The sequence below is a fragment of the Echiichthys vipera genome (assembly GCF_963691815.1).
Source record: "Echiichthys vipera genome assembly, chromosome: 13".
Classification (NCBI taxonomy): domain Eukaryota; kingdom Metazoa; phylum Chordata; class Actinopteri; order Perciformes; family Trachinidae; genus Echiichthys; species Echiichthys vipera.
The window spans coordinates 11,923,231-11,938,456 of NC_139838.1; the positions used below are offsets into that span (position 1 = coordinate 11,923,231).

At 39.7% G+C, this 15,226-nt stretch overlaps 1 protein-coding gene across 1 annotated transcript in view; it reads left to right on the forward strand.

Moving 5' to 3' along the window:
• The window catches only part of csmd2 (CUB and Sushi multiple domains 2), a gene marked incomplete at both ends in the record, with an annotated part of 266,970 nt that overhangs the window by 165,354 nt on the left and 86,390 nt on the right, over positions 1-15,226 (forward strand). Inside the window, 4 exons of the mRNA XM_083925070.1 lie at positions 389-558; positions 684-840; positions 1,048-1,239; positions 8,402-8,528. Coding sequence (XP_083781196.1) covers positions 389-558; positions 684-840; positions 1,048-1,239; positions 8,402-8,528 — 646 coding nt within the window. The remainder of the gene's footprint in view (positions 1-388; positions 559-683; positions 841-1,047; positions 1,240-8,401; positions 8,529-15,226) is intronic.

Sequence of the window (15,226 nt, forward strand, 5' to 3'; positions counted from 1 at the left end):
ACTTACAAGATAACTTCTTGAGTATATTTGTGGTTATCTAAATTCTAGCAGCTACTTTTCTATAGAAAACTTTGCCCCCTTTTTCTCTTGATGTGATTCAGAAAAGGCAATTTTCAAATAGAGCTGAAATGACTGTTAATCATATTCAGATTGCATTGTGATTATGATGATGTGCTACTCATCATTCAGGTATAGCCACTGACCATATCCCTCTCCCCATCAACTCTCCCATCTCCCTCTGCATGACAGCATGAATAAACACGCTGTGAGTTTCAAGCATATAGCGATTGACATGTCCTCTGCTCTCTCAAACATCACCACCCCCATCTCCCCTCCTCTATCCTTCTGTCTCTCTGTCTGTCTCTCTGCTCCCTCTCTTTTTCTCTAGCTGAATGCGGCTCATCCGTGACTGGCATGCAAGGGGTGCTGCTCTCACCCAACTACCCCGGTTACTACGGCAACAACCACGAGTGCATCTACTCCATCCAGACACAGCCTGGCAAAGGCATCCAGCTACGAGCACGAGACTTCAGACTGGAGGAGGATGACATACTCAAAGTGAGGGGGTGGGGGGAGTTGTACCCTCCCTGTGTGTGTATGCAGCCTTGTTAGCATATCTGTTTGTGCAGACCTGATCATCTTAATTCAGATGCTTCCTCCCACTCTACCTCTCCCCCTTCCAGGTCTTTGATGGCAGCAGTAATAAGGCTCGTCTGCTGGGGCTGTTTACAGGTACCGAGCTGCTAGAGACAACTCTGAACTCCACCTCCAGCTCCATGTGGCTGGAATTCATCAGCAATGCAGATAATACCAGCAAAGGCTTTGAACTACACTTCATTAGTGAGTAACACACAAAAACCCACCTGTTCTTTACATTTCATATTTAGATTTTAGTACAGTTTATTGTCTTATATTAAATTTTCCAACCCTGTTTGTTGCCTCTACCACATAAAAATCACATTAATGCTTTCTTCTTCAATATCCTCCAATTTGTTGTTCTGTCCTTTCTCGCCTTTCTCTCTCCCTCGTCCTCTCTCTCTCTTCAAGGTTTTGAGCTTGTGAAATGTGAGGATCCAGGTGTTCCCCAGTTTGGCTACAAGCGGGAGGACAAGGGTCATTTTGCAGGGAGCACTGTGTCATATAGCTGTGACCCAGGCTATACCCTGAAAGGCCCTGAGGTGCTTACCTGCCTGAGGGGGGAAAGGAGGGCATGGGACAGCCCCCTCCCACTCTGTGTTGGTGAGTCAGAAGTTCCCTGAAGGGGTTGAAGATAAACAATGCCCATGCTGTTGGCAGTATTACTTTATTTGCCAATATAATATTGGTTTCTGCTGATTTGTACTTGCATTACATTGCATTATATCAGTGATGTTTAGTTTTTTTTTTTTTTTTAACATTTTGTTTAACCAATCTTTTTTCCTTAATGCTGTGGTGCAGAAAGTACTTATACTATACTTATACTATATAGTTAATATTTATACCACCATGTAAACATGTGCTGGTACACGATTTGAAAGTTACAAGTACACAAGTATTGTCAGAAAAGTAATTAAAGTACTTATTTATTCATTATTTATCCCTTTAAGTACCAAAACTAAAAACTGTTGTTATATACCTGACAGAGGAAACAAAACTAATCATTAAGCTTCCCAAATAATCAATGAAGCTGCTGTTCTTGCCGCACACATTATCTCTCTCAATGAGAACACAGACACTTGCCTGATAAAAAATGAAGCTGTCTGCTGCAGTAGTGTTCATGAGATATGCAGCGTTGTAACCCTGCTCTCTGTCACATTTATAGATTGTAATTATAATTTTTGTTAATGATGTATTATTTCACCCATCAGCAACCCACATTTCATCACTGCTTGTGTATGTTACCCTATAGGTTACCTTATGCTATTTATGTTATGCTCTTCTATGCTATCTGGCCTTACATTACAGTGTGTTATTAACTTTTCTTACATCACATCACTCTGTTACATTATGCTATGTTAAATTCAGCTTAAACTCCATGTTATGTAAAACAGCATTGTTTTGTATTGCATTTCATTACAGCATTCATCAGTTGCTGCTTTACTGTTTGATACATTGCTAATCCGAACCAGTGTTGTTTTTTTTCAGCGGAACTAAAATGTCTGACCTAGTTCCTCATACTAATAACAATGTGAATATGCCAATGCAGGTTTGGGAAAGCTATGTGGTTTGTTTTAGCTCTGCTATTTTGGGGCATCCATTTGGTTGCTTTCCCAGCACCTTATTCAGGGGATTTACCTAATTGAAAATGACTGTGCTCTATTCAGCTCCACATAATCATATTGCATCATTATTGCAAATCCCCCCTTTTCACGTTATTTATTTTTACTAAAATAGACTCTCCTCATATAAACAGCACACCCGAGCACATAGGCAGCATTTTAACCCATCGTTGTCTGAGGTGGAAAGACTTTCAAAATCAATTTTATGGAGATAATTTCTCCATTAGAGAGTAAACCCAACCAGTCGCTTCTTAGAGTTCACCTACAGTTCAGTGTCAGTTGTTGCCAGCTGACACAAACACAGTGTGCGCTATTTCTCTTCAAAACTATTCAGCTGACGTACATACATATACTGCTTATATGCTCATGGTAACAAACCCAAAGCATTTTTTAGATCTTCTCCTGGGTGACATTTTGACAGTCTCTCAGAAACCAGCCAGAAACTCAGTAAGGAAAACAGGCAGGTGGTGTTCTTTGACATCAGCCAAGGTGATTAGAATAATATTGTTTGGCTCCCATTCCAACCCAAACTGACAGGTAATTTCATGATTGAGTATAAACAACATTCCCTGTATACTGTATATCTCTGAACAGGTTTGTCCTCCCCATGCCCCTTTCACTGTAGATGATAGCATAACAGGCAGAGTGAATTTGGGAGCAGATGAGGGACCGCTTCTGTTTGTAATGGTAGGATTATTTTCGACCAGCGGAAACACACCGAACACAGATGAGAAGGGTATATTGAGCAGGGGAGGAAGGAAGGAGAATGAAATTGAGTTGAAAAAACAATGGAGAGAGTTCTTGAAAGTCACAGCTGAGGAAAGTTGCAAGGTTGAATGCTTGAGCAGCTCTAGGTTGGACACTGAGCTGGCGGTTGAGGGTTGTTTTTTTTTATTGACATTTAACATTTCAGTGCATAGGCAATGTTTCCATGTAAAATCAAACAACAACATATCTGACATTGATTATTTCCCTTCTTGTTGGTGTAGTGGACATAATATATGCCTGTGGCTCTATGGCTAACACTGTCGCATGACAGCAAGAAGGTCCTGGGCTCAAAACTGAGCGGACTTTGCATGCTCTCCCCATGATGGCTCTGGGTTTTCCAGTTTCCCGTTTGTGCTTTGCTTTGTATGGCAATAAATAATAAACTTAAAGTTATTGATATGATACATCTTGTAGAGAGGGAAATGTAAACTACTTTGAGAAAAGGATGAGAGAAAAGACAGGCAGAACCTGTGTTAATTTTAGAAAGGTGAATGTAGAGACAGATTGAAGGGGAAGAGGAGGTAGCTAGGGGGAGTTACACTACCATGGCAGCACTGAGAAGTAGTTTCTTAGGTCATAAGGCTAGAAGAAAAAAATGGCTTTGTCATACTGTGATAGATCACCCTCTTTTCTTTTCACTCCATGGAAACGGCAAGTTTCTTTCAAGAAGAAAAGCATAACCAGGGGAAAAAACTTGAAAAGAGACAAAAACCTCAGCAATTGTTTAAAGATGAATATTTTCACGCTTTAATTTTTTTCTTCCAAGATAGTAAAAGCAAAAATGACAATACAACCTTTAAAATGTAATTTGTCTTACTAAGCATACACTTTGTTTCAAGTCTGGTGTATTGTTTTGTGTGTTTATGTTTTGACAGCAAAAGTCTTCTTCTCTAGTTATTATTGCTCTTTAAATGTATAATGCATGGGAGAGATGGAGAGTGTGAAAGAGGGAAACAAGGAGAGAAACAGAGGAAGTGTATATTTACAAACATAAGGAAAGAAATGTGTTCAAATGGAAGGTGATGTGTACACCGGATGTGTATGGAGAAACCACACATAGAAAAACCACAGTGTTTTTCTATGTGTGCACTGTGTTATGTTACTGAGTTATGTTAATTAAGTTAGTTCCTTGCTTCCTTCCTTAATTCTACTCTCGTTCTTCGAATGAGAGTAGAATGGATATTCGCATTCAAATAAACATAGCAGAATGGTCAGAGCACATTCTTATTTGCACCAGCAATGAGATGTGACCATTATAGTGTTCTAATATCTGCTTAAACTTTCATATACACCGATTTGCGGCAAGTGGCAGACTCACTGGGGTGAGGATTTTGTGACAAACAAGCAGTTTATTAATACAATTCATGGAGAGTCGTCCTTTGTACACTTTGTCTGTTGCCTTACTGCTTGAAAGAAATAGAGCTCAACAGTTTTGTTCCTGATGTGAACATCCCATTAATTTTCTGCATCACAATTTTGATAATCAGCCATAATGTCTAAGTTATTGAATGTAGTCTTACCAGTAGCTAAGAGCTTGTGAAATACAATGGTTTAAGCTCAAGTAGAAGATACAAATCCGGAAGATAAATACCTTGTTTTTATAATACCTCACTACCTACAATCCTAAGCATAACAGTGATGTCTCTAATTGGTGGAGCTCATCATTACCATGGAACATTTAACTGACATGTGCTGTCATAATAATATAGAATTGAATTTAGAAGAAGAGAAGAAATTAGTTAAAACGAGCACGAGGCCGATATCTACAGGATTTTATTAAACTTTGGTGAGAGTTTAAAAACTGTTAAAGTAAGAGACGCTAGTCTCTGTCATTTCAGAATAATCAATGCTTGTTCTGATGAAACATTGACCACAAGAATCTGCAATTACAATGAAATGTATATTCCTGTCCTCTCATGCACTTGTTTTACGTGGATGACCAGCCTTTTTGAGGGACTGGGTCCTTGTGAATTTTCAATATGATATTGAAATCAGACTTGGAACGCCCAACCTCTCTTGCAATGGCTAAGAGGGTAATCCCTTTCATCTGGACAACCTGGGTTTCAGCCACCTTAGAGCGGCTTGCCATCTTGCAAAGTAACCAGGAGAGTTTCCAGATAAATAGGTTGTGTCCAGCAATGAAGTACATTGTCACCAGATGCCAGATAAACACCAATAACTGGGAGTTATCTGAAAGTGTTCTCTAATTTTGCTCACTGCTTTTTTCAGAAGATAAAGGTTTTTGTTGAAGTGCCTTCGTATTTAAAAAAAAAGGCTTGTACAGCAATAAATAGCCACAGTGGATATTCTATCAAATTACGGACAGTAACAGTATTTCAGATATCAGTTGTTCTCTAATTTGATCTCCACTGCATGTGACCCCTGTTCCTATAAAAGACTGGGGTTGCAAGATGTGCTGCTCAAGTTCTTTTGAAGAAGCACAAAGAAATGGGCAACATTGAGAATCTTAGACACAGTGATCGACCAATGAAACTTGAAAAATACCTACAAACTTATTCCCCTTCAAAACGGGAAGATGTCCAGCAGTGCCATCAGCTCAGAACTGGCATAAACCAGTGGGACACAGGTAAACCCATCTACTGTCCCGAGGAGTCTGATCAGAAGTGGTCTTCATGGAAGAGTTGTGGCCAAAAAGCCAAACCTCCAACATGGAAACAAGACCAAGTGACTCAACTATGCACGACAACATAGGAACTGGGGTACAGAAAAATGGCAGCAGGTTTTCTGGACTGATGAGTCTAAATTTTATATATTTGGCTCATAGCAGACGGCAGTTGTTTGCCAACGGGATGAAAAGCAGTACAATAATGAGTGCCTGCAAGCAACAGTGAAGCATGGGGGAGGTTCCTTGCAAGTTTGTGGCTGCATTTTTGCAAATGGAGTTGGAGATTTGGTAAGGATTAATGGTGTCCTCAATGCTGAGAAATACAGGCAGATACTTATCCATCATGCAGTAACATCAGGGAGGCATGTGATTGGCTCCAAATGTATTCTGCAGCAGGATAATGACCCTAAACATACAGCCAATGCCATTAAGAACTACCTTCAGCGTTATTTTACTTTTTGACAATGTCTGTTTATTCAACAGTGTAAATCGTACTCTTTTCGTGAGGGAGTGTCACATAATGCATTGTTCACGACCTGAACAGCCATTTTCTTCAGATTCAATTTCACATTTAACAGCCTGCTTCAGGGTCAAAGGATCAAGGGAGTTAAGAAGCAGAGGAGGCCATATCAGATCTGGGCAAAAGCACATGGCCAGTGCCCTGGTTAGCATGAGGGGTTTTTGATACATCAGACTGGCATTAGGGGTGTCATCGCGAGTAGTGTCCCCTTCTTGATGATGAGACATATAGGGCAATATACTACAATAACAACAAACAACAATCACACTTTTTCTCTTGAACCAGTTAAATGACAGCATTGTCAGATGAGAACAGAAACAATTCAAGTCCGATGTTGTTGGAGAACATTTCCATTTTTTCATTCACTTTTCAGATAAGAGAAGGATGTGGTAATTGAAGGGCGGAGGGATTGTTTTTCAATGACAGAGCATTTATTTTCTACAATGGCCTCTGAAACTGCTTTGTAGTTTCCTAGATTTGTTGTAGTTTTTTTAAAAGACTGAGCTCATGTTTGGGTGTGTTTAGTAAGTCGGGTGTTTATTGAACCGTGATGTGATAATATAACCATTATATTGTCTACTACTGCTACTACAAACACACATACCAAATAGCCATCTTTCCATTAACTTGTATTCAAATTTTGAAGTAGAGCCTTAGAAAAGCTGTATGCTAATAAAATTTGTCAGAACTTCCTCAATTACGCAAAAGTTTTTACGTTCACTTGAGATAAGCCTGTGAATGTTCTCATTTTCCAGGTCATCGTTATCCCCACAGCAATTTCAGTCAAAAGCAACTGGACTTGGTTATTTGTCTAGGAAGACGTTTCACCTCTCATCCAAGAGGCTTCATTCGTTCATGTACGCATGTGACCAGGCTGGGACTGGTCCAACTAACTGGTGTGGAGATCCAGGTATTTAACCTCTCACAAGGCCGATGATGTCACTGGAACCCTTTGTGCTCTAAGTGCAAATGAGACACTGCATCCCTGTGTAATTCAAACCCAGTAACACACTCAGACAGAGACTAGTACACCAAACACCCACAAAAGCAATCTGGTTTATGCTGTCCAATGCAATGAGGAATGCAAAGAACTCTACATTGGTGAAACAAAACAACCACTGCATAAACACATGGCCCATCACAGGAGAGCTCACTCCTCCGGCCTGGACTCTGCTGTCCACTTTCATCTCAAGGAGAAAGCCCACTACTTTGATGACAACAATGTTGGCACTTGGAGCACAAAGGGTTCCAGGGACATCATCGGCCTTGTGAGAGGTTAAATACCTGGATCTCAACACCAGTTAGTTGGACCAGTCCCAGCCTGGTCCTGAAGCCTCTTGGATGAGAGGTGAAACGTCTTCCTAGACAAATAACCAAGTTCAGTTGCTTTTGACTGAAATTGCTTTGGGGGTTCACTTGAGATGGTTTTTGCCTTTGTCTTTGTCAAAAGAGTAGATGCACTAAGTGGGATATGGAAACGCCTTTTCTGAATAATGTCTGATGTAGTGAACGTTTCAGCATCTCCTCAGATATTATATTTAGTTGGACAATTCTAGCTGATATTAAAGAACAAATAAAACTTGGCCAATTGAACCAAATATCTGGAGATCTCTCCATTTTTTCTCATGGGTTAGATGGCCAAGGGGACCTGTTTTGTTTACGGTTCGCAACTTCTACTTCTTCTACTCTGTTAACCTGCAAATTACAGCCATGCAGAGCTTATAATGCTGTAGACTAGTATTTTTCCATGTAAGTCAAATCTTTAAAAGTTACGACTGTAAACTGAACCTGAGTCTTCAATATTGAATGTTGTGTTGTTCAGTCAACAAGTCCATCAACTTTCAAAGGCAACAGGATGAGGTCATTGGTTGAGATGGTGGATTGTCTTTGCTGAGCCAAGGGGATGCATGTAGAGTATATTGAGTTGGCTGCTCTCCCTCCTATCATTCAAATTTCAAACAAGATGATGAAGCACATCACATTTAAGCATATGACTGCTATGTCAATAATTAATAATGATGAGAGGAAACTGATGCGATGCACTTTACTGGGAGTGGGGTAATGCAGTTTCTGCCATGTTAAGTATGTTAACCTTGCTGCATCCTGTTATCAATTTGACTTTCAAAACATTGATGAGCTTGTACTTATTTTGCACTTTTTCTCTTTTACTCTTAGTCATCATTCGCCTCCTCAAACTCTCTATCTTTCTGTTTTCTCTCCTCTTTCCAGCGGAGTGTGGAGGCACCATCAAGGATGAGCCTTCTGGTCGTATCTTGTCTCCGGGCTACCCAGCTCCATATGAGCACAACCTGCACTGCATGTGGACCATTGAGGCCACCCCTGGAAGCACTATTAGGTCTGAGCAAGACTCTTTGTTTGCTTTTTTTGTGTTTTCTTTTTTTCTGATTGCATTGTACTTCCCCAGGCTTTCTTTCAATCTACCACCTTTCTATATACTTCCAATTTACCCCCCCCCCCCCTTTTGCGGTGGTATTCATCACTTTCACAGACTGCTGTGTAATCAATCTTCAGTGAACTACTGTTTGCCAATAGTTTAGTTACAACTAAGTCAAAGTAAATGCCACCTCAGAGCCATAAGAAAGTCAAGTGTTTGGCTTTTATATGCATGTGTGTTATTTGCTTTATTTTCCTGAACCTAATTAAATTTAAGCAAGAACAATCCTGCAAGCTGAATAGTTTTGGCTAGATGTTTTCTCATCTTGCTAGATCGTTTGTCGAATATGTTCTCAGGCTTCCCCAGGACATTGATTCCTCAATGTGTCTCACATACAGTGATGGACATTTTCTTTACTGTCTCCGCTGAAGTTCTGATTCATGTTATGGAATTTAATAATTAGCTCTATCCTTCAGCTTTTACCACCTAAGGTGATGCTGCTTCCGTCCAGCTCTATTTGCCTTTCTCCATTGACTCTGCATTGCACGTGTGCATGTCTATTTAGTATTTATACATTTAAAAATTATAATATTAATATTCATTTATATAAGCAAATGCATGTTTGTGTATTTTCAGCCAATTATTTAATTAGATGGTTATAACTGACCGTACATATTTTGTCTCTTAGCTTTGACAGAAAAAAAAATACACCTCACTCCTGTGTGTAATATGAAGGGATGGATGGGTGGATGGATGGATGGATGGATAGAGGGTTGCTAAACCTGGTGCTTAACTTGGTGTGCCGTATAAAAAGTATGTACTATACCTTTTTTTACAGACGTGTCCTTGTGAATATTGAAGCCCTAACCCTGGTGGTGTTAGTGTTATTCTCCATCCATTAAGCTACTTAGAACTCCAGACATGAGTCAGTCATATATCAGCATGCTTATGATATCTTCCATGTTTTGGCCATTAAGCCACAAACATGGAGCCAGCAAAGTGTGTTGGATATTCTGATTATGAACTGTGTTTATGCACTGTCATGAAGCAGCAATGCAATCTAATGTAATAAGCTTTTAAGCCCATGTTCTTGAAGGAACACTGCTGTTCAAGGAGAATACTGTAAATACATAAGTACATGTGTCTATACAGTATTAAGGAACATCTGCAAGAGTCTGAAAACACATAATCGATGGTTTAAGTAGGAGGGCTTTAATCTCTCTCTTATAAATTGGTTTAACTTTTCCTAGATGATCACATGCTTATCATAGTGGAATGTTTATGAAGCTGTGCACTTTTTGCACTTAACCTTTATTTCCATATGCAATCATATAGAAATGAACATGCAAACATGGTACAAAGATCACATAACCAGTGTATCAGACCTATCTTTTTGGAATTTTGTTCATTGTGTCACAGACATAGACACCCATTTAATTTAACCAATATGCAATCACCCAACATATTATATACCTGACTCAAATTGCATGTAGTCAGCATAAGTGTAACTAGCCTACAGAGAAGTTGTCTTTAACCAGTCTTGGTAACTGTAGTATTACTGGTGTCCACTTAATGTTGAAAACATCAGTCCTTAGTTGGAATTTGGCTGTTTTCTTTTTTCCATCACATATATATTTTTTAACTCTTCCCCTCATATTGGACCGTTGGTGGCTGTCCATTTCTCCATAACATGCCAGGCGCTTTTTAGCTACATTCTAAATAGTTCACCAATTTAAGGTGACAAGAAGTAATTCACTATTCCATAAAAAGGTACATGAAAGTCGTCATATTTGTTTATGTCATAGGAAGTTTGGTATCTGCCCAGGTAATGATCCATCAGGCTTTTAACACAGCCAGTATTTGCTTGTTCCAGACACTTTTTAGCTTCAGTTCGGTCACTGTTTCATTTCAAATGTACTGTGGTTGGGTAAATGCAAAACAATGAAAATCATGTAGTGATACTTTCAGACTGCAGTATATTGCACCATGTCATTTTCATAATATCGTACAGTTCTCTGAGGTTGTCTGCATTGATGTATTTCCGTGTGAATGTTGTGCCACAGCTTGCACATCTGACATTCCTAGGTCCCTCGTGATTGCTAGTTTAGGTTCATTAGCGCCTTCACTATCTCTGGGTCCCTGGCTTTCCTCTGCAAGGTATGTTCCATATCCAGGCCTTTGATCCTACCCACGCAATTCATTATTGAGAAGAATTTGCAATGCATTAGTCCAGGGATTCCCTGTATATCAAATGGTGTAGCTGAAGGTAGCACACTAATCATATCATACTGAGTTTATGAGAGACGAGGAGTTGTGCCGAGTGACAGCAGACTTCCAGAAACCTTAAGGACTGGTTGGCCGAGAGTTATTGATGGAAAGAGAATACAGGTCGGTGGCTGAGAGTGGAATACATACTTATATACGTAGATAATAACAACATAAAAGGAATAGAGGGAGGCAATGAGCCATTTCACCCATAGAACATTCTAGTCCACATGGTACCCTGAACAATGAAGCTATTAGTATTCATCTTAAAATTGGTATTTAGCCTTTAGTAATAAGCATGTCCTCTGATTTGAGAGCTCCACTGCTGTAAAACATGGTGTACTGTGTGGGTTATGATACTGTATAGTGCTTTTGTGATTATTCACAAAAACTAACATAGTATATGAAGAGCAGGGATTGTTATAAGGCCCATAAGCACTATTTGCAAAGGACTAGAATTACCTGAGGACCTCTAGTAATTTGTAATAATAATTGGTCGTTTGCGTTATTAGTCAGGCATTTTTTAAAGTAAAAAATGGCACCAAAATTCTTTGCAAGGTTTTTGATTTCTCTGCATCTTTTTCCGCCTATTTCCTGACTATGGAGTATTATGGAGGCTACGTGGCAATTATAAATGAAAGCTCTGACAGCATTTTATGTGGCTTATCTTCCTATCCAGGGGCCTGTTTCACAAAGCAGGTTTAGTGAAAACTCTGAGTATGTTAACCCTGAAATGAGGGAAACTCTGAGTTTTCCGTTTCACAAAGGGAGGTAACTCAAACCAGAGACAGAGGGGTAACTCTAGCCTGTTTCACAAAGAGAGGTAACTTAACCTCTCGGTCAGTTACCATGGTAACATGCTCTCTGAAACTAACCTGGTCGGGACCAGGTTTTTCTCAGAAAACCTTGAGTTTCTCTCTGTCTGCGCCCTCTTTCAGCCACACACTGTGTTTGATTTCCTCATTCATTCAGTCAGCGGGCGAGTTTTAGCGTAGTATAGTTCCGTCTGTTTTTTCAGAAAATCACTGCAAACATCAGTCATTAGAAGTTATATTAGGTGGTGACTATTTCACTGCCATGGCGTGTCCTTCTGATAACAATCCCGTGGATGAAGCTGCAGCATTACTGCGCAGAGAATTATATATTCGTCGGGAGATGATAATCAAACTATTGATTATAGATGTTCTTGCATTTCCAGGCAATTCTCTTTTTGAGCGGTACCGTTTCATGTCACAGCAGATATTCTGTGTTGCGCTGCGTTTTTTTGCAAACGGGAGTTTTTGTATACAACGTATAAAAATCATTCAGTAGGCCTACATTAGAAGTTATATTAAGTGGTGAATATTTACACTACCATGGCATGTCATTTTGATAACGATCCTGTGAATGAAGGTGACGCATTTCGCAAAGAGAATTAAATATTCGTCGGGAGATGATTATCAGACCCCGCATAGACGTCCTTAATATACTGCAGCCATAATTACAAAATGAATGAAATGGATCTTTTGAGCAAGTTGAATGTATTTGACTTAGCGTTTCTAAATATAATCCCAGCTTTTCTTGCAATTCATAGGTTCAAAAGTGTGTGCTTTTAATTGGGTTACCGGTATATAAACTACTCCTATACAGCCTTCTGATCCAGAATATCGCCCATAATGCGAGGGGGCTGAATACGGCACAACACCGTTTCATGTCACAGTCCATCTCACCCCTCCTTACATTTCCAACATTAACAACCAGTCATGCTCTCATATCACAGCAGATATTGTGTGTTGCGCTGCGTTTTTTTTGCAAATGGGAGTTTTTTATACAACATTGATATGTTGTATAAAAAACAGCCACTTACGGTAATATTTACTTTACGATGTAAAACATGCTCAAAATGAGGCGTCACCATGAGACTGTGCTGAGGTTTTACCTGTTTGAAAAATGTTTTTATGTTTCATCTTAAGCTGCGCTTCTCCCCCGTGGGGTTGCACTTAAATGAAATAAACTAATAGGCTCCCACTCATGCAGTTCCCCCTGTGATATTACTGTGATTGCAACTGGACTACATTTAAACTTATGCACTGACCCGAGCCGCAATGTTCTCCAGCACCGTCTCTCTCTCTTTTGCTGCTGCAGCGGTGTAAACCTGCTCAAACTGACCGTATGAGCATATTAATATTTCCAATTCCAGTTGTAGCGTAGCCCTTCGCTTCCCCGTTGCCATGGTGACTCGTCGAATCAGGGCTCCATTGATGCTGTCTTTTTTTACTTGTGGTGCACGCGCTTAACTCCAGGTCAAACTACTCTGAGTTGATCAACCTAACGCAAATCTGCTGTTCTGGAACCGAAAACTCAGAGTTTCCTATCTCATAGTAGATCAACTCAGAGTTCCGGGTTAGACTCAGAGTTTTTTGAACCTGCTTTGTGAAACAGGCCCCAGAAGAGTTGGCTTCTTAATCCCTCATCTATTTGTTTACTGTTTCTTTAAGCTTGTCCTTCTCTTTCACACAGTTCTAAAGTTAAATCAGTAAGTATATCGATACTATTTAAATATTCAATCTACTAATAATTTGGGATTTGAGTGGCCTTCCATTAGAGATTGTCTAATATAGTGAGACACTGCAGAGCACAAATTACCGCAAGAGAATTACCTAAGAGAGGAATTATAATAGAGTGGTTAGAGTGCGCTTTCACATCTAGAAGAAGAAAGTCTACAGTAAAACCAAATTTTCTGTGCTAATCCAGTGATTTTGGACAGTATTGTTGATCTCTACCACTGACAACGGTCTATTGAGAATTACAAAATGTTTTCAAATTCAAAGTATATCACAGATGGTGATACAATAGACCATTAGTAGTTGCTCCATTGTTCACCGTCTACAGAACATCTCCAGGATTAGTCTCTGGAAGCGCTCATCAGTACTGTCTCTACTGCACATCTTAAGTAGAGTCTTCAAATATGATACATCTGAGCTCTAAAATAATTCTTCTTAAACATAACATACTCTGTTCAAATTATGGTTGATTTATCCTTTAAGGCGTCACAAATACCACTTTTCCAATTGAAATGCATTTGTCATGCTCTATCACAGAAAAAGTGCCCTCTGTTTCAAATGAATATGCACAACTATTTTACTTTACTTGCACAGCCCAAAACAAAATTTCAGTGTGTTTGTGTCTGAGAAATAATTTATGTTTTTGGACCATTTAAAATGGGATTTCTTTTTATACAGTGACGTTGTACTGGCTTCTCTGTACGGATAGATTGATAGATTGATAGATACTAAAATGTGTCCCTGTGGGGAAATTGGTTTTCTGCATTTCAACATCACTATCAGAATCACTCAACACATACAAAAGTCGTCAGTAGACATACTTTGTGACAAAATAGACATATTCACACATATACCCATGCACATACAGGGAGGAGGTGGCAAACTAGACCAGCTGAGTGACCAAAAGTTGTTTAGCGGGTATTTTAACAATGTGTGTGTGTGTGTGTGTGTTTGTGTGTGTGTGTGTGTGTGTGTGTGTGTGTGTGTCTGTGTGTGTGCGGGCGTGTGTGCGTGCGTGCTTGCTTGCGTGCACACCTTTTCCTGAATAATTGCGACTTTTCTTTTATCTGTATGATAACACTGCTTACGTGTTGTTACATCATGTCCAGTTCATGTACTGCAGGGCACAAGTATCAGGTTCAGTTGTCAAGACAACCCCCGTGTGTTGGTTGCACTGTCTGGTGTGCTGCTTGGTATCTTTTAAAGCCCATGGTGTGGATGTGTCTCCTTGATGGATGATCCCACAGGGACAGTCCTACAGAGGCCACATCCACAGGTATTGATGGGGTCAGCTCTCAGTGTGACATTGCCTCTATACCCACAATCTTAATTAATTGTGAAAAAGCAGACAGATGCAAAGCGTATGTTGTCAATACATCTCTTCTTCCTCACCCTCTCGTAAACGACAAACACACATGCGCACACACATACACATACACATCCACACACACACATATACATACATATATTCATACAACCCCCCGCATACTTACTTATTTATCATCCTCATGCACACAATCACGTACTCTGAAGAATCCCCACTGGACTCGTGATTGCAGTTAGACTATTTTGTATTCATGTGAAGAGAGTTTCAGCACTCTCTCTTTCTCTCTCTTTTGATTCTGCCTAAATTATTTTGTATTCATATGAGAGAAACAGAGACCTGAGAAATCTTTCCCATTCCTCTCTTCCCCATCTCATCTCCTCACGGCCATTCCTCTGACACTTGATTGAGTCACTTTATCTCGTTAATAAAGGGGACAAGTGTAGACGAGAGCCCTTAGCCGTAAAACTTCAAAACATGGCTTTCTTTGATTCGACAAAACGTTAACTGCCCACAAATTTACTGTT